Here is a 20,617-nt window from a genome sequence, read left to right on the forward strand (position 1 = left end):
TAATTTAAAACTTGTACATTTACATTAAGTTTTGCACCCAATTGACAAAAAGTATAAATGGGTGTAGGTGTGATGCAATTAATTTAAATCTTGAATTTGTATCAAACCAAGCTTATTTCAATTCACAATCTTTTTTAAATATGTAAACAATAAATTTACAGGAATCGAAGTTGTAGGATTCAGGATTTAATTAGGTTAGTGGGTTTCGAAGGGCCCATATACATAAACATTTCTATGCATATGTACAAAATGTTTAATCAACTATAGCTATATCTATCTCTGAGATGTATACACACTCTAGTTAGATACAGATTCATAATTTAAATTTGATGTATATAATTATGCATTCAATTGAACCTGCTGAAAATAGTTAGTAAATGGTTGGACATAGCTTTTTACAATTTGAATAAAAGAAAATGGTTTTTGTGTGTGATTTCCAATCTCTTTTATGTAAAATAAATAACTCCGGGAGAAAAGAGATATAAAACTAAAAACATATTTGGAGAGGGGTACAAAACCAATTGGCCCCAAAACTTGCCATAAAGAGGAGAAAAGTTAGAAGTCTCTGGTCAAGAAAGTAGCCATAAAGAGGAGAGTAATGTTGGAAAATTAAAAATCTCAAAAGAGGGCGTTGCTATCAATTTGCTGTCAGTGTGTTTTGCAGCTAGTAGGGATATGTGTATCTCTGAATCTGTGGTTATACATATGAGTTGTTTTAAAAGCTGAAGGTACTTTTATAAAAAACCATAATGTATATTCAGTCGAATGTAATTAGTCCCATTTATTACTTTTACTGTCAAAGAAATATTTATCTTGGTGTTTTAACATCAACGATCTACACTTCAATCCTAAATAGGAATATATTTTGTTTTGTTATGCTATGGTGTTTTGGTTAGAAGAAATTATTTGAAAAGCCACTATGTTCATTGTTCATGTCTTTCCGCGAGTTTCATTTGGGAAGACTATCTCATTGTGGCTCATATGTATTGCCAATATATATATACACACATATTATTTGACGAAGGAGAAGCTAATAACAATGATGGTGAAGACCAAGGAAATAAATTTCTTAGAAAGAAAACTACTCGATGCAGGAGATATGAAAAGACACTCTAAAATTTTAATTGGAGAATGAGGTAAGAACGAAAATTGGCAAAAAACAGGAAGAAAATTATTAAATGAGACAAGAACTAGAATCAAACTCAACAAAGTACTCAGTAAAATTCTTTTTCCTTCTCTTTCTCTGTTTTGTTAGTAATAGCTTGTTTGGTCAAGCCGGAAAAATCAACTTATTTTGAGAAGTGTTTTTTTTCAAAAGTACTTTTGGTGAGAAAGAGTTTGTGTTTGGCTAATTAATTTGAAAAGCACTCCTAAACAACAATTAGTTTTTGGCCAAGCTTTTAAAAAGTGCTTGTAAGTGTAGTTTTCTCAAAAAATGCTTCTCAAAAAATTACTTCTAGGAAGAAGCTATTTTTTTCTGTTTCTGCTTCTACTCAAAAACACTTTTTTCTTCTGAAACCTTGACCAAACAGTTCTTCAACTTTGGAAAAAAAAAAGCACCTTTTACCTTGGAGAAGCTTGGCCAAACAGACTATAAGTGTTCTTCCCATTGCTTCCTTAAGCAAGCAACTAGCATAACATCATCTCTCACACATTTTTGGTTGTGCTTTGGTTTTTGACTTCAACCAGATTCAGAGAGATTAATCATAGTTATCAAAATTCTAGACTTTGGTTTCTCGCATCAAATCAGTTTCACATTGATAAAAATCAACAACTTCATCAAAAGCAGAATATACTTCGCCACATATATGCGGACAAAGTTGTGAACCAAAAGGCAGAGGTGATACAAGAGAACAGGTTTCCTGACATAGCTTTTCATTAAAAAACTTATACTAATATAAATGCTCAATTTTTGTGCGGTATGCCTACGGAACCAAGCAATATGCACCTTTGATTCTGTATTCATCTCAGGTTTCAAGAATCTGTTTGCTACACAAGATTTCAAACATACAACTCTTGGAGGTTTTTTCAGCATCCAAGAGAGTCTACCTAATCACAGCATGGTTAGCCACTTCTCATTCACACAACTAAAGTAAAACCAAATTCTCTACATAGGATAATCTATTCTGCAAACTAGGATCTTATGTTAGTGCAATTACAGATGATTTGCTCTTTGAATCCTTCTCATCCTTCTTCTTGGGGTTCTTCCTCTTCCTGGAGAAGATTTTCCCTGTTGTCATGGGCCCAGAAACCACGCACGTCTATTAGCATGCTTGCAACGGTACCACCTTGTTTGCATGACAATAAATCAGCCAGTGTTATCCTCAAAGCATCAGTCGGCTTCACCATATCCCATATTTCATCCCTTACATCCTCGATGCAGAGTTCATAGTTCCCTCCTTCAATCCATTTTTGATGGACATCTCTGTTTTTTTAATACAAATAACATTCCATATCAGAAATGGACCACTATAGTGGAATGCTCAGTGATACAAGAAGAAATCTGATTGTAAGACATAAAATACTTGGCCCTATTTGGATGATGTAAAATGATTTTTGGTGTTTCGTCGGACATAAAGTTGGTGCAATATAATATAATGGAGAGTGGTGGTGGGGAATGTTTCCATTTACAGAAACATAATTTTCAGTTCTAGACAACCAAATACAAGGAATTTCATTAAGGAAAAACATTTTACATCATACAAATAGGCCTTAATCTGGACACTGGAAGAAGTTCCATAACTAGGTTGAGATTCAACACCTAGATGGTCAAGGTCAACCCAAGACCGTCTAAACTTTCATGGGTTCTTGTCCTCTTACCCACATCCTTTTTGGTGTACAGGGGAGTGGTAAATAGTAGTGGTAGCGTATAGAATCAAATAAACACTTCAGTCTATTGAGTGGCTGATACTTCAATGAGCTTATGTATCTGGTTATTTGAGACTTGCAGCACTATCTCAGGAACCACAAGTAGGAAATCCCAGAAACTCTTTTTAGGAAGATTGAATCAGGATACATCTCAAACTCAACTGTGATCCCTTCTTTCTCTTCCATATTTCGTTTTTCCTTTTCTCAATTTGGAATAACAAATACGAAATAACTATGTACTACTGACTAGACAGGTGGAGAAAATTTCCTCATAGCAAAAATACAACTACATGTTCCTTTTACCTGAATAGCGTGTGAATATCAGCTGTAGTTAGGAAACCCCTTCCATTGAGATCAAGACACCTGAACAAATATGTTAAACCCTCTGGAGCATCCTTGTTTTCCAGGGCTAGTACGAAGTCAAGAAAGCTTTCAAAATCCATTTCACGGGCATTGCCGCCTCCAATTTTTCCACGCCGAACGTGCTCGTCAAAAACTAGTAATTAAACAAACCAAAAAAAGTTCACAACAAATACGAATTCAATCCTAGGATTATATAAAAGCTATAGGAGGTTTAAAAATAAAAGCACCCAGATGACTTCTGACTGTAAAAATGAGAAATGCACATTGGTATGAGATAACAAGAGAGTTTAGATGAAAGGGGGAAAGAGCTTTCTCTGGTAGTCCGCTGCATCAGGTTACAATCAGCAAGACAAGGTGGAAAAGTAACATGATGTGGCTGAAGTTCGTTTGAAATGTTTGCGTTATTTCCTTTAGGAGAAGGCAGGATAACTTTAGGTCATGCAAATGGAAAACTTCAGGATAATCCATACCAAAAAGGGCCAAAATCCTTTAATATCCAGAAGATAAAGAGTGGTGTCGCTCTGTTCTCTGGAGCCTGGGCTGTAGATACTGTAAACATGACCTATGGAGGGAAAGATTGCAGCAATCAAGTGGGCAACTATACTGATGATAGAGGTAATGTTCGTAGTGTTTAGATTACATATTAATCTTATTTATTATTAAGATGCAATGTGTCCAAATTCTTTATGGTGCCTAAAAATTTGAGGTGTTCCCAGATTGCAGGTAACAACTCAACAGGTGGTGCAAGAACTGATTCTAGCAATGAGGCAATAGTAGGACTTCAAAGATGGCAGCAAGATAAGACTATTGGTAGTGCCTATAGGATATATGAGAACATAATCAACTGCTTGACCAGTGCTAATCCTGTCTTGCAATATTGATAATAAATTGGAGAAATAGACTCAACATCCAGTGAGAAGACCCTTGATAGTGGTGCCAGATTGGAGTACCATGACAGCAGAAACTGGCAGGGATCTCCCTAGGTGAGACAGCTCACACATCCTGGAGCCTATGCCCACTGCCCTTTGAAGATGGTGCCAGATTGGATTACCATGACAGTGGCAATTGGCAAGGAACTCCCTTGGTAAGACAGCTCCCATCTTGGAGCCTATGTCCCATGGTGACCCCCAGTATCAAAAAGAAGAAACATGGCTGAATCCCTACCTAGTTTAGACTGGAGAGAAATCTCGAGGCATCAGATTCCTAGGTCTAGTGACAGGTAGGTGAACATGCAAAGTGTCTATCTCAGACAGCAAGGTTTCAATGTGAACTACGGGAGTGACTCCTATAGGATTTCCAGCAATAATTGCAGAAAATGAAAGAAATAGTTAGGAAAAGAGACCACAGCTGCAGCAGACCACACAACTGAAACATCCCATAGATCCTCAAGAAAGATACATCAATGGTACATAAGCAGACTCTCAGTTTTACCTCTTTCAATGAAGATATCCGTTAGTGTACCATCAGCATATTCCCTTAGCTCCTGCTTGCTCAATGTTCCGTTCATATCTTTATCAAGAGCAAGAAACATGTCTGCATAATTCATATAAGCATATATCTTAAGGAAGGCAGAAGAGAACGAATACCCAGAAAAATAAAATTAAACAAAAGAGAAAAACACACACGCAGAGAGAGAGAGAGAGAGAGAGAGAGAGAGAGAGAGAGAAGAGGAGGAGAATAAGAAAAAAAAGGAGGGGGAGGAGAAGAATAAGGAGAAAGTGGGGAATATTAGGAAAGATGTGTGAGCGTAACTATTCTGGGGATTGGGATATACCATGCTGTGATTCCCACAACAACCACAGTAGCAAGTATTTGGACATATAACTACCTTTTTTATCTATTAAATGCCGTTTACACTTGATTCTCCACCAGCCCATGTATAAAAGCTATAAACAATCTTGTAGCATGACCAAGTATTGAGAAAATTGGAAGCACTAAACTGACAACCTTTGTTTCCTATCAGCTTAAAAGAAATTAAGAGAGGTTCTGTACTTACAGCACGTACTATGTGGAACTGTACTCATTCAAAGGGGAATACTGTATCAGAGCTGGTTAAACTAGCAGACAATATGATCCGGGCGGCAGGAACCTTTGGAATTATAACATAAAACATACTGCAACCAACAGTTACCGTCTACGTTTAGTAGTACTGATAAGAGTGTCACACATAATAGGTGTGGATTCGATTCTAAATGTCTCCCCTCTCCCATTCCCAGATCCCCGATGTAATAGAAAGACAGCTCCAATGGAAGCTGGGTAGAAGGAAAGCAGTAAACAAAACATGACATGGATCTGCTTCAAAATTAAGAAATTCAGAGCACTGACCACATATGCGCTGTGCAGAAGTTAGGGAAAACCAGTTTTCAGCTTGTTCTGTGTCAGTAACTTCTTCTTCAGTTTCCTAGCACACAAATAATGTGAACATATCATCCTCAAAGTAAAAGGAAAACTGATGCAAAAGCAGATTCTTACTTTTAGAACAAATAAGGAACTATAAACAGTTATATGTTTCTCCTGCAGAATACAGTGAAAACTTTGCAACAAAATAGTTTAGTGAACATCTTTGTGCGCGCAAAGGAGTAGCAGATTTTTTTAGGTGTAGATTGTAAACAAACTATGACTTCGAATCTAGGTGATATTTTGTAAAAGTTGGTTCTTAACAAAGAATTATGCAAATAATTTTGATAAAATTGTGCAAAATACTAACCGAGGACCATCACTTTTATGTGTTTTAAGTTCTAGGAACCAAAAAAAAGTCCTGGGAACAGCTGAATAAACTAACTTCTACTTGTCAACCCCAACACTTAGCAATAATATCAGGAAAATGCTAGGTTGCAATATGTATCAGAAATTGAGGAAACAAATTTGAGATATAAGAGTGCTTTCCAGTATTTCGCCAAGTCTCGTTAGCTTATTAAATGATATTCTGACAATAGCTCATTTGGAAAGCATTTCTGTACTTAAATTGAATTAGTTAGGCAGAGAAAAAGTAACATGCAGGTTTGAATCTCCCATTTTGTCAGGTTTCTCCAACTTTTTTACATCCTAAGACGTTCAACAAACTCAAGATATGTCATCACTTTATTGTGTTCCTCGGTGAATCAAATTACTCAACTGAAGCTGAAACATGGCATCTGGAATATTAAATCCTTCTTCATCCCCATCCCTCAAATTCCATTTTATAGTGCCTTTCTAACAACCGGAAAGTGGACTAAGTGAGGACAGATAGTTTAATGTAAAGAATTCACACCTTAAATTTTGCTGAAGGAGGTGCTACATGAAAGAAGTTAAATGTTCAAGGCTGATTAAAATGAAGGGTTATGAGGATTTCTTAAGGATTGAGAACAAAGCCCAATCAAAACTGTCACAAGGACAAGAATACTAAGTATCAAGATTTCTAATAATAACTTTGTCATCTGGGACAACAGCTAAAAAGTCCAAAAAGACGAAAAAAGTCATAACTCTCAAGCTCTCAGGCACACTCCCCGAGGAGCCTGAGTACAAGAATTTTTAGCTTTCCATGAACACCATTAGACAGCCCTCGAAATTCCGACCACTCCACTGAAATTTTTCCGACGAAGCAGCCTCCACGCGCCGCCACGCGCGACACTTTCTGGCGACCCAGTCACCACGCGCCGGGCGCGTGAGCCAATTTCCGGCAGCTTTTCAAAAAAAAAAATTTGGACAGCTTCCTGTACTGCTAATTCCGACCAGATCGGTACAATTTTTTCAGATTTCCGACGACTTTTATTTTTCCGGGAGCGGGAAACCTCTGTTTTAGCCCAAATTTCAGTTTCTTTTACCTCAACAGCTCAACTGTGATGACCATCAAATACTCCTTATAATCTCCATAACCTGAACAGCTGGGTTGTACAATATGGGAGACAACCGGATTTATTTCAACGCAGGATTCAAATCTTTTGACATCACCAGATGGAATTCCAACAAAGAGGTATGGTTCGAATGGGTGGAGAGAAGCCGCAGCATGATGAGACATTCATCCATGGGCAGAAAGGTAATGGAATGGATTTGTTTTGTACTTAAAGAAGCGTCGACAGATCAAATGAATTTAGTGAAGCGATGGAAGTACAAGGAACATATGACAGAACATTTCTGTACCAGGAAATTCAACGTTCATGGAAGATACATGAGCATTCTGTCACTGAAGGGAAAAGGGAGGTCTGTTATTATAATTCCAGAGTTAGCTTTGAATGCAGGTTGGAAAGACATAGCAGCTAAGATAGAAAGATTCATACATCAGACCCCAAAATGAATCCCACAGCCCCACCTAGAATCACTGTGGACAACTACCCTTATGTCAAAGCAATCAAGGAGAGTAAATGGCAATCCAATACCCTTCGAGAGGCAAAGGTCAGCATAAACAATGGAGATATCTCTGTTGTGGAACCGACAGGTAGCGAGGATTCTGGTTTACTAAAAAGATGCATTGTCGGGTTTTTTGGGAAAGAAATCAATGAGAGACCCACTTTAGCAGATATAAGGCGATGGGCTAGTGCGTCATGGAACGAAGCATATGGAGTAAACATGTATAAAATGACAGGCAACATGTTTCTTTTTGAATTTCCAAACAGATTCATGGCGGAGCAGATTATGCAAGGAGAATGGAGTTGGAAAAAGTTCAAGCTTCATCTGGAATGGTGGAGTAATACTGCTGGATGCATTCCAAACTCACAAATCGAGGAAACATGCTGGATTAGAGCCATGGGGATTCCTTTACATCTATGGTCACAAAAGATCTTCAAAGAAATAGGAGATCTCTGTGGGGGATGGATAGCTACTGAAGAAGAAACTGATCTCAAAAATCATCTTAAGTGGGCAAGAATTAAAATTGTTGGTGATGGCAGAAAGACTCCCAATGAGGTTGGGATTAAAAGAGACGGTATCAAATTTTTCATCCCAATCTGGGCTGAAAGACAGACAAGATATGAGCTGAAGATGCAAGAAAACGAACAATGTTTTGAAATAGAGAGATATTTGAACAATCAAGTGGGGTGCACCATATTGCAAAACACTGATAAAGGAAAGGCAAGTGTGCAACTTACACAAGGTTCGAGTTCGATGAATCAGAGCAGTAAAGTGACAAACAACGAGCTGAAATCCTATGACTCCGACTTGGCTGCACAAGTCATTTTTAATGATCTCTCGTGTGAGTTTTCTGATGATATTAGGCTGAAGCCTTGTATTGAGGAAATGGGAGGACCTTCTTACCTAGGGGCAAAAGAGTCCACTCCAGGGGATCCAATCCCCAATGAAAACCTTGAAAGTATGCCAAAGGCAACACTTAACAGTTGCAGTCAGCCAGAAGGTGGAACAGAGATAGCAAGACTGGAACAGAAGGCAGGGGAGCAGAGCATATACACAAATATGGGGGAAGATCAAGTTGGAAGTGCTTTGGAACAACTAAAGCACTTTAGCTCTATCCAAGATTGGGAAATCGAGGAGGTGAATCCTATAGCAGTTCAGCAACACAATCCATTAATGGATAGACATGGATGCAACACTATGGGTCCATCAAAATATTATCAAATTGGGGAAAATGTTTGGAGTAGATTTTCAAGGCCATGAAGAAGAAGCATTGGAGTTGTTAATGCAAATTGACAGTTGCAGACAGGTTAGAAGGGTGGAGACAGAGTTGGAGGTGAAGAAACAAATATTCTAAGGATCACTGGAATTAAAAGGTTTAACTTCGTTTGATGTCAAATTCAAGAGTGACGGGAAAAGGAGTAGGGGAAGAGATCTATCAATCATTTCAATATGAAGATCAAAGTAATTTCCTGGAATGTGAGGGGATTAAACGACAAGAAGAAAAAAGAGATCATAAAAAGTCAAGTGCAGAACTGGAGGGCAGACATTATATGCATGCAAGAGACAAAAGTGCAGGGGGATATCAAGGAAATAATCAGTCAAATATGGGGTGGTAGATGGGTGAGGTATGCAAGATTAGAAGCTAGCGCACGAGAGGGGGGAGTTTGTTATTATGGGATTGCAGAGTATGGAAAGGGAGGTGTTACAGACTGGTGCATACACTTTGACTTGCAAGTTCGAGGCTCTTTTACAGAATTTTCAATGTCACATAACAGGAGTGTATGCCCCAAATTGTAGAGTAGAAAGGAAAATAGTATGGAGAGAAATTGGTGCAGTGAGGGGATTGATGGAAGGTCCTTGGGCGGTTTGTGGCGATTTTAATGTTACAAGGTACCCTTCTGAAAAACGAGAATGTTCAAGGAGGTCCAAAGCGATGGTGGAATTCTCGGATTTTATAGAAGATATGGAGTTGATAGATCTACGACTTGAAAGAGGCTACTATACTTGGTTCAAAGGGGACAATCATACAGCCGCTTCAAGAATTGACAGATTTCTCATTTCAGAAGAATGGGATGAAAGCTTCAGAAACATCAAGCAAACTATCCAACAAAGGTTCATTTCGGACCATTCACATGTGGCTCTATACTGTGGTGCGTGGGAACAAGCTAAATCATACTTTAAGTTTGAAAATTGGTGGCTGAATGTGGAAGGTTTTGATGACAAAATTAGAGACTGGTGGACATCTTTTGAATTCTCAGGACGACCAGATTACATTTTAGCTTGCAAGTTAAAAGCTCTCAAGGGCAAGCTAAAAGAATGGAGCAGAGTTTATGAAGGTAATTTGGGACTGCAAAAATCAAAATTGCTAAGTCAACTAGCAGGTTTTGAGACAACACAACAACTAAGAGCGCTGACAGAGGAGGAATCAGTGAGGAAAACAGCTACTCTAATGGAGATTGAGGAACAACTCAAGAATGAAGAAATTGTATGGAGACAAAAATCAAGAGCTCTGTGGCTCAAAGAAGGGGACAGGAATACAAAAAATTTCCATCGCACTGCAAATGCACACAAGAGAAACAACAACATTGATCAACTAATGATTCGACATGAAGTAGTCGAGGATCCAGACAGAATAGAGATTGAGATAACTGAATTCTACAAGGAGTTATACAAAGAACCTGAAGAGTGGAGACCAATGGTCAATTTCGAAAATAGCTCAAGAATTTCTGAATCAGAAAGGGAGTTTTTACAGAGTAACTTTGAGGAACAAGAAGTTTTGACCTGTCTGAAGAAGTGTGCAAGTGACAAGGCCCCAGGTACGGATGGATACACAATGGGTTTTTTCAGAAAGTGTTGGGACATTTTGAAGGAAGACATCATGGCGGCCTTCAACAACTTCCATTCTCAGGAGATGTTTGAGAAAAGCTTCAATGCAACATATATAGCTTTGATTCCAAAGAAGACAGGTGCGAAAGAATTGAGAGATTTCAGACCGATCAGTCTGATAGGGAGCTTCTACAAATTGCTCTCAAAAGTCTTAACCGAAAGACTTAAGAGGGTGGTAGGGAAAATTGTCGATGCTCAACAAATGGCTTTCATCAAAGGAAGACAAATAATAGATGCAGTGTTGATTGCCAACGAAGCTGTGGATTCAAGAATAAAAAAGAAAGAACCTGGAATCTTATGCAAATTAGATATTGAGAAGGCTATGATCATGTAAATTGGAGCTTCCTACTCAGAATGTTAGAACTAATGGGTTTTGGGCAGAAATGGAATAGATGGATGAAATTTTGCATATCTACTGTAAAATTCTCCATTCTCATAAATGGATCTCCTAAAGGTTTTTTCCATTCACACAGAGGTCTAAGACAAGGTGATCCTTTATCTCCCTTTCTATTCATTATAGCCATGGAAGGATTGAACAACATGATCAAAACGGCTAAAGTCAGTGGATGGGTTAAAGGTTTTGAGGTAAACAGGAGTGGGGCAAACAATCTAGAGATCACACATCTCCAATATGCTGATGATACTCTAGTCTTCTGTGATGCCGAAAAGGACCAACTTAGATTCCTAAGAATCATTTTGGTCTTATTTGAGGGAGTCTCAGGATTACACATCAACTGGAGAAAGAGCAATATTTTTCCCATTAATGAAGTTAACAACATGGAGCAACTGACACAGATATTGGGAGGAGAAGTTGGGTCCCTACCAACTGTTTACCTTGGGATGCCTCTTGGTGCAAGATCCAAATCAAAAGAAATCTGGAATTCAGTCATAGAAAAGTGTGAGAAGAAGCTGTCAAGATGGAAATCACAATACCTATCATTGGGGGACAGGCTAGTTCTAATCAACTCAGTATTAGACTCACTTCCTACTTATATGATGTCTTTGTTCCCAATTCCAGGAGGCATTTTACAGAGATTGGACAAACTCCGAAGATCATTCCTTTGGCAAGGTAATAAAGAGAAAAAGGTCTTCCATTTAGTTAAATGGAAGACACTCACAATGGATAAAAAACAAGGTGGTTTAGGAATAAGGAATTTGAAGAATCATAGCAAGGCTCTTAGAATGAAATGGTTATGGAAGTACTCTCAAGAACCCCAATCTTTATGGGGCAAAGTGATCAAAGCAAAGTATGGTGAGGAAAATAACTGGGTGTCAAAAAAAGTCAGAACATCATATGGAGTAAGTGTGTGGAAATCCATCAGAGAACTTTGGCCTATAATGAAGAATCACTCCTCCATAAGAGTGAACAACGGAAGGAACACATCATTCTGAATGATAACTGGTTAGGAAACGGAAGCTTAAAGGAAAGATACCCCGATATGTTTGGTTTAGCACAAAACCAGCATAAGACAGTAGCTGATATGAGGAGTCATCAAGGATGGAAAATCGCTCTAAGAAAGACAGTTGAATGACTGGGAGATAACAAGATTAGCTGACTTTTACATAGAGTTGGAAGCATTTAAAGGATTACAGGAAGGTTTTGATTCACTTTGGTGGAAGAGGCACAACAGAGGGGTTTACCGGGTGAAGGATGCATATAAGATTTTGAATCATAATAATCAACAGGTGGACCCATGGCCTTGGAAACATATATGGAAAACAAAGATTCCATACAAGGTAGCTTGCTTCACTTGGCTACTAGCAAAGGAGGCGGTATTAACCCAGGATAATCTCATAAAAGGGGAATTTCTCTGTGCTCAAGATGTTTTCTGTGCGGGGAAAATGCTGAAACTGTCACACATTTGTTTCTACATTGCAAGATTACAGACCAACTATGGAAAATCTTTATTAGTCTTAGGGGTATTTCATGGTCAATGTCATACAGGCTTAAAGATGTCCTTTATAGCTGGGAAGAAGCTGGAGCTGAAGCAACTAGTAGAGATAGATGGAGGACTATCCCGGCTTGTATCTGGTGGACAGTTTGGAGGGAAAGGAACGTGAGATATTTTGAAGATAGAAGCAATCCAGTGCAGAAGATCAAACTCAATTGTATTCTTCTTTTTTGTTTTTGGTGCAAACAGATTTACATAGAAGATACATTGACAATCATAGACATACTAGGATCTTGCTAGGTCTCGAATTAGAACATCTACTAATCCTCTTCATGTAAATATGGTTTTCAGTGCAACCTATGTACTGATGTTTTTAATATATACAATAGTTACCAATTCAAAAAAAAAACTGTCACAAGGACAAATGACAGGTAGATTGCTATACACTTGAGAGAACTTATGCAGTATTTATCCGTAGCACTTAAACCACGCTTAATTGCATTAAGTAGTAGTACACGACAAGAAGAAGTTACCTGGTGAAGTTCCATCAACTCCTGAAGACAGTTGCTAAGCAATATCTTCTTTATGCATGCCTTACCTGTTGGGGTCAACATTGCACTTTTGAAGCTAAATTCAAGTAACAATTGTATAAAAGAGTTTATCTAGCAGCTCAAGATAATGCAAAGTATATCTAATGGATTGGGTATATAAAGCAAGAATATTTGTGCTTGGGAAATTATTGATTTGCTGGATTACAAAACAGCAGGAGTACCATATACAAAAGCTCGTAATATGAAAAAAGTCATTAAAAACACAAACCTCGTCTATGGGGATCACAAAAGAAGAAAAACTTGTGTGCAGCTATACGGCAATACATTTGCACAAAAGCAGCTGGCATGTCTCGAAGCTGTGCTAGGTTAGGAATCAAGCCCCGTATATAGGCTTCCATTTCCTGGCCCCAAAAAAGAAAGCGCATGTGTGAATTCAATTTGTCCAAGTGTGTGCGCTACTTACTAAGATAATAACTGTATAAGGCAAAAAAACAAATAAGTATAAAGCATTGGAGTTGAGAATAGTGAAGAACCATACATGGGGTTGAAGGAAGCCATCAGAGTCTTCATCAAGCTCGCTCATGTCAATTCGGGCTTGAGTAAGTGAAACCTAAAAAAGCAGAGAAATCATATTAGAAATGTAAGAAATATGACACAGAGAGCTTAAGACCTCTTCCTAATTTATTTTTAGCCAGCTCTTGAGAGAAGATGTATCAACTCTTCCAGAGGAACAAGGACTACTAACCATCAAGTTCCAAAAAAATAACTAGTATCAAATAACAAACTTTTCCAAAAAAGAAAATATTAAAAGACCACACAACTTCTTATGTCACCAACATCTAAGTGAAATTTACATCTCGCAAGATGAACCCTCGTTAGAATAGCATGGCCAAGCAGCCTGCCGGTAGGAAGTTTTCACAGGATCTCTTTTTGAACTACAAAAAACTTCCAACTGTTTGCGCGCTATAAAATTCTTACAGAGACAGAATGCGTTACTATTCAGCTAAGTTGCGCGGGCTCTTTGATTTTGATGCCGTCCCTGTCCCGATACGAGACCGGGACGGGAGCGGGATCCGTCCCGGATACGGTCAACTGACTTCAGACACTTTGATCGGAGTCCATCGACAAATTTGGGAGAAAAATTGAGATTTTGATTTCTCAAAATAAAAAATAAAACAGATTTAGGAGAATGAAAGAATAATGTCCATCTTGGAGAGTGAAAGATTGAATTCTACAATATTCATGTAAGTTTTTCACAGAATCTCTCAAAATTTACAATATTTTTATAGCTCTATTTTTTATTAGCCGAATCCCCGCACCCGTATCCATATCCGGATGCGCTCCCCCGAATCTTAAAATTTAGATTTTGCCGAATCCGATACTCAGATCCGTCCCGTATCAGATACCCGCACCCGAGTCCGAGCAACTTAGCTATTCAGTAAACTTTACGTCCTCAACAGAAGCTCCTGTTCAAAATAAGTTCAAATAGCAATATCTCAAGACCTGCAAATAACGTATTAACTCAACTATAGAATTGGAGGACGGCCAATTCACAGTGCCCTGGTTTTTTCTTTTTCAGATAAAATAGAGTTGATTTATGTGGTTCAGAGGGGTGCAATCCTATAAGGTAAAACTCACAATCACTACTCGAGCAGAATCTTATTTATGTTTTCTCTTCTTTTTTCCTTTTTTTTTTTAGTTCCATCACATATTCCTTCTTTTCCTTCAGGAAGACCGCAAGACAAAGCCACAGAAACACATACACGCACATATCGTGTTTTTTTATAAGGTAATTTTATTTACGTTATCTCTTTCTTTAGTTCCTTCACATTTTTCCTTCTTTTCCTTCAGGAAGACCGCCAGACAAAGACACAGAAACACATACACGCACATATTGTGATTTGATCATTCCAAGAAATTAGGATCAAAGTTGTTCACTTAACTGGTACAATGTTTTTTATTCACAAAGGAAGTGAGTTTCATCAGGGGTACAAACAAAGCATTGAATATATGAATTTCGATGTACAAAGAAAGCAGATTGAACAACCTTAAAGCTTATGAATAAACCAATAAACAGTCAAATTTCGGTGTATAAAACGCAAACAGATTCAATATACTTCCACCATGTCAGGGACAGGGAAGTATATCTGAGTGTATTTAAACACTGTTGAGGAAAAGTAAAGCTAAAAGGACTTTGCAGGTACAGGTTGATAATACTCACTGTGCGCATCACATAAAGGTAAAACGGCAGAATGGCAATTCTCCCTGATTCATCCTTCTCAAACTTCATGAAATTTGAAGGACTGAAGAAGCGGCGACATTTAGGCCCTATTTGTTCTGTACAGACAGAGGCAATGTGGCAAAAGTCTTCATAATTCATCTAAACAAGACAAAGAATCACTTTCTCAGCATGCTTACAGATGTTGCTAGAAAACAAAGAATTAATATATATAGTAACAATAATATAACAACAACAGTAAATAAATGAAGAACTTTTTTTGTCTGTTTGTCTCAGATGGTTCAGAATGATCTCTATGGTTAATTACTCAAAGAACAAAGCACAAAGGAAGTGCAAGTGACATAAATGAGAAGCAATTAAGGAAGTTGAAGATATAGTCAAGCAATCAGATAAACACATCGATGAGGAGCAAAAAACAAACATTTGAAGAATGAGATATGCCACCCATAAGCACTTAATACCTATTTCATCAATACATTCAGGTTTGGTATTACCATATTAGACTATTAGCTTAGCCAAAGTAACAGGAAGTAGGTTAGGATTCAAGCAACAACAACGATTTGGTATGACAGCCTCTTTTTTTTAATTGTGTGATTTAGTATGACAGCCATTCGGCCGAAATATCGAAACGGTGAGGACTCTAACTTTTTCCATTCTAACACTTTGTGAATTATAGTCTCAAAGTTCAACCAATAGTATGCTGCTGACAGTTTTCTGAATGATGCACCCATGTGTTCATGTAGGTGCCTCTGAGAGAGGAGAGACTCCCAAAGAGGATCTGACTTGGTGCTGGTTTTCTTTTCTTTTTTTTTTTTGAGCTGGAAAATCGAAAACTGACTGGGTGCTGGTTATAAAATTTGAAATCAGGAAAATAAAGTTATTGTCTAACCTTTTCTGCACCGGTTGCATCATCGATCACACAGTTCTCTCTTAGACAGACCCACATAGCATCCAAATCATCAGCATTTAGCAAAAGGTCAGATTGTTTCTGAACAAATAAAAGAAGTTAATTAACTCTATACATTTTCACAGACATGAACTATAAAAATATCAACTATCCCAGTGACCCTGTTTTCTAAAAATAGGTTAAGATACTATTCATCAATATCAACATGATGATGGCCATCAACAAGAAAAACAAAAAACCCTCAGTAACAGCAGAGAAAAGCTCCTTGGCCAAGAGCACTGGAAAGCTGGATCCCAATGCTTGACGCTTTACAACCAGTGACCATATGCAAACTAGGAAAAGGATATTAATACCTTTAAAAATCGGTATTTTGCCAGCCGCTGAACCCTATGACTAATAGATCCTTCTTCAGGTTTCTAAAAAGGAGAAAAAAGACAGAAGTAGTAAGGATGAGAGTAGGATATAAGGTAGAAACATCGCGAGTTACACTATCATCTAAGAATGCAATGTGATACCTTCTTATAGAAGCTAGGAATAGTGCCAGCTTCAGCACTCTTTTGTTGCTTGTCCTTAAAAATATCTAGCAAGATTCTTTTTGTTTCAAGCTCTGAAATGAAAACATGAAGACATAGTCAGATAACGCATACTGCACATAGATTCATGATTTACAGAATGCAGCGACAGATTTGCATACCAAGGGAAGTGTTAAACCAAACCAAATCATAACAAGAAAGTTTTGAAGCAGAATATACACCTAAAGCCAATATAGGAGAGGAAAAAACTAAACAACTAAATTAGCTGAAAAAATGCCAGCTCTGAAAATGGAACCCAAATTGTTACATAAAAATAAACCATCCTGAAGCGACAAACTTGGAGTCAATTTGAAACCAATGGACACAAGTGCATATTGATTACCATCGCCCACTTGAACATTGAATGGACCTTTGATCAATAGAAAGCAAGTACACTACCACACAGCGTTCTTTGCTCCAAGGGCATGAAATGCATGATAATATGAGAGAAGCTCATCCTTACAATAATTTTTCTGCTTTCTAATGTGTAAAAAAAGTTCAGCACGGTGCACAAAGCATCCCGCATTCACGCAGGGTCCAGGGAAGGGCTGCACCCCAAGGAGGTGTAATGTAGGTGTGTGCGTAAATAAAACAAATGAGTGAAAACCATCAAATTACCTGTGAATATGTGATATCATATTACTCATTGTTTATCTAAAACAACAACAACTACGCCTCAGTTTCAAACAAGTTGGGGTCGGCAAACAAATCCTCATTCCTTTCATTATCCTCAACTCGTATCATCATCGTATCATCATCATTACTAACATAAAATAAAAGGGCAAGTAAAAGAAATAAATATATACAAAAAAATAATAATAACAGTAATAATGATAATAATAAAAATTCTCTAGCAAGTCTAAAACCTATTCCCAACTAGTAGTTATTGCCTACATGGATTTTCCTCTTCCATTGTGCCCTATATTTAGTGAAGTCTGCATTTATACCAAGGATTTGTAGGTCTTTCGAGATAACTTTCTTCCATGTGATTTCAAGTCTACCTCGCCCCCTTTTAACACCTTCCCCCGGGACCCCATTATAGTTTCACACCTATGGACCGATACATTTATAGGCCGGCGTAGGACATGATCAAACCATCTCAAGCGACCTTCTCTTATCTTATCCTCAATGTGTGCTAGCTACTTGCACCTTCTGGCGAATGCGTTCATTTTTAATCTTATCTAATCTTGGGTGACCGCAAATCCATCTTAGCATTGCATTTCTACAACACTCATCTTGTGGATATGTTAAACTTTAGCAGCCCAACATTTACTACCACATAATATAGTCGGTCTTATAGCTGTTCTATAGAACTTACCTTGGTAGGCATTCTTCTATCACATAATACCCTGGTAGCAATTTTCCATTTCAACCATCCGGTTCTAATTTTATAAGTAACATCTTCATCTACCATTCCATTCTCTCGAAACAACGAGCCTAGATATCTAAATCGTTTGTCCTTTGGCACCACAATTCCATCTACTCTCACCTCAAATTCACTCTTCTCATGCCGACTAAACTTGCAAGTACTCAGCCTTACTTTTACTTATTTTAAAACCCATACTCTCTAAGGTGCTTCTCCATAGCTCAAGCTTTTGGTCGATACCCTTGCTAGTTTCGTCGATTAACACAATGTCATCAACAAATAGCATATACCATGGGACCTCATCTCATATTGCGTTGATTAACTCATCCATAACTAGGATAAATAAGCAGGGTCTCAATGCAGAACGCTGGTGTAAAACCACTGCTATGGGAAACTCTTTTGTATCTCCTACTATTGTTTTCACACTAGTGACAACTCCTTCATACATGTCATTTATGACATTTATATATTTAATGTGAATTGTTTCTTCTCCATCACCCACCAAAGGACCTTTCGTGGTACTCTATCATATGCTTTCCTCAGGTCAATGGGTAGATCTTTCTTCCTTACGCGATAAATTTTCATCAAACTTCTTAGCAAGAATACAGCTTCCGGTGTAGATCCACCGGACATAAATCCAAACTGGTTCTATGTTACCCTGTCGTGTTCCTAAATTTACACCCTATCGCTCTTTCCCAGAGTTTCATCGTATGACTCATGAGTTTAATGCCACGATAACTCGCACAACTTCGAATATCTCCTACAGCTATCAGAAAAACCAGCCGACCACCGAGTATGATCTCACTAAGGAGGTGAACAACACGAATTCCCATAATAGGAGGTGAACAACACGAATTCCCATAATAGGAGGTGAACAACACGAATTCCCATAACTAAAATTAGCACAAAAAATATCACATATATAAGTTACCCTTTTGAGATCAACATGCATAAATCATTACAAGTCATGAATTAACTCAGAAAAAAGCTCAGTACAGTAAAACTATTGGGGGAGGTAGAGGAAGCTGAGAGAGAAAAAATGGAAAATGCATAAACCAGTTGTGATAAAACCAAATGAAACCATGCAAACGGAAATCCAAATGGGTGAAGAGAAACTGACTTACCCATTAGGGCTTCGGAGCCGAGGCCAGCGCCGGATCCGATGTATCTACGGAGGTTTCGGACCCAAAGCATTGAGGATGCGGGAGGAATCTTTCGCTGCTGCGCCGGAGCCTCAGGGCCTTCGCCATCGCTTGACCCACTGTACATTGCTTGAGGTTTTGAGCTGCCGAACCCACCAATTCAAATAACAGACGATTTTTTTTATTTTAACTGGAGAAATTTCTCAGAAATGGTGTGTTGATGTTGATGAGTTTCAAGCTATGGAAACCCTAGAAATGTAGTGAACCAGAAGCCTGTCGATTCGTTACTCTGTGGAGCTCGATCCGATGAGTCCACAGGGAGCGTGGCAGAAGAACAAAATCCAGACAACAATTACAAAAGAGAGGAGTAATAAATTTACGTTTCGAAATTCAGTCCAGAAAAAGAAAAAAACAATCCTCGGATATTTTGATACTCCTTGTCATCTCTTTTTTTATTTTTTTATTTTTATTTATTAGGTCCGACTAAATTTAGATATAAAAACTTTGTAAAGTTTGGAATAAAGGTGATTTTATACTCCAAAACTTGATGAGGAAACTTTTTTGATTAATAATGATCAACTTAGAAGACGTTTGAATTGGCTTTTAAGCTGGTCAAATAAATCTTCAAGCTTTTTTTTAGTGTTTGGTAATGTTAAAAAGTGCCTAAAATAAATTAAAAATCGGTTAAAACAAGTTAAAAGCAATAAGTGGAAAATCTAACTTATTGCTTTTTGACTTAAAAGTTATTCCACTTGAAAAGTCATTTTTCTTAAACCAATCCAAATGGGCTCTTATTTGTTGTTTGCTCACGTAAATAGTCTTTTCTCTTTCTACTTTGGCTTGGTACACATATTAACTCGTGTACTTCTCCCAATATTTAAACACTTCTATAATTTCTAAAAAGGAAAAAGGTCCAAATTTACTCCTCTATTTTTAACTATTTTATATAGCTAACCTCCGTTATATTATTCGGTCAAATTTATTCCTATCGTTATACTATTCAATCAAATTTACTCCTATCATCAGGAAATTTTTAAAAATTACCCCTCAGTCCGTTAGGTGACCCAAAATCTCCCTAATCATTCTAGTTAAGTCACTTATTCTTCTTCTTAATTTACTATTTTCGATTTAGTTGGTATTTATCGGCTTTCTTAATTGAAAAAAATAAATAAGAGAAAGAAATATTAAAATAATACAGTGGTTAGTAAACAAAGTATAGTAAAATTAAATAATCTAAATTATGTAGCTTATCTAAATTCTAAAAGTATTTACAATACCCCGGCTTTAATGAATTCGTGCCATGAAAGGTATGGAGACTTTGCATTGTCGAGTTCAACTTTGCTTTAATCAAATGCATATGCATTGTGCACTCTTAAGTTAGTCGACCGAATACTAACTAGACAACACAAATATATTCCAATGTATATTTACATACAAGATGAGCAACCACATATAATACATAACAAATAGACCCACAAAAAATTTACGGTATGTATATGGTTGAA

The 20,617-nt window shown here is 37.6% G+C and overlaps 1 protein-coding gene and 1 non-coding gene across 2 annotated transcripts; both read right to left on the bottom strand.

Moving 5' to 3' along the window:
• Window positions 1–1,841: 1,841 nt before the first annotated feature.
• LOC104223806 (probable serine/threonine-protein phosphatase 2A regulatory subunit B'' subunit TON2) lies at window positions 1,842–19,509 on the bottom strand. The gene is made up of 12 exons (XM_070150949.1): window positions 19,095–19,509; window positions 16,548–16,639; window positions 16,386–16,448; window positions 16,015–16,113; window positions 15,108–15,266; window positions 13,425–13,496; window positions 13,155–13,287; window positions 12,869–12,933; window positions 5,557–5,632; window positions 4,663–4,764; window positions 3,172–3,364; window positions 1,842–2,425 (listed from the first exon to the last, which is right to left on the bottom strand). The coding sequence occupies exons 1-12, from the start codon at window positions 19,237–19,239 to the stop codon at window positions 2,185–2,187; spliced, it is 1,440 nt and encodes a 479-aa protein (XP_070007050.1). The 5' UTR covers window positions 19,240–19,509; the 3' UTR covers window positions 1,842–2,184.
• On the bottom strand, window positions 2,922–3,040 carry LOC138882029 (small nucleolar RNA snoR104). Its single transcript, XR_011403489.1, has one exon. It is a non-coding gene; the product is annotated as a small nucleolar RNA snoR104 (small nucleolar RNA).
• Window positions 19,510–20,617: the final 1,108 nt, after the last annotated feature.

Source organism: Nicotiana sylvestris, chromosome 1, assembly GCF_000393655.2.
Source record: "Nicotiana sylvestris chromosome 1, ASM39365v2, whole genome shotgun sequence".
NCBI lineage: Eukaryota > Viridiplantae > Streptophyta > Magnoliopsida > Solanales > Solanaceae > Nicotiana > Nicotiana sylvestris.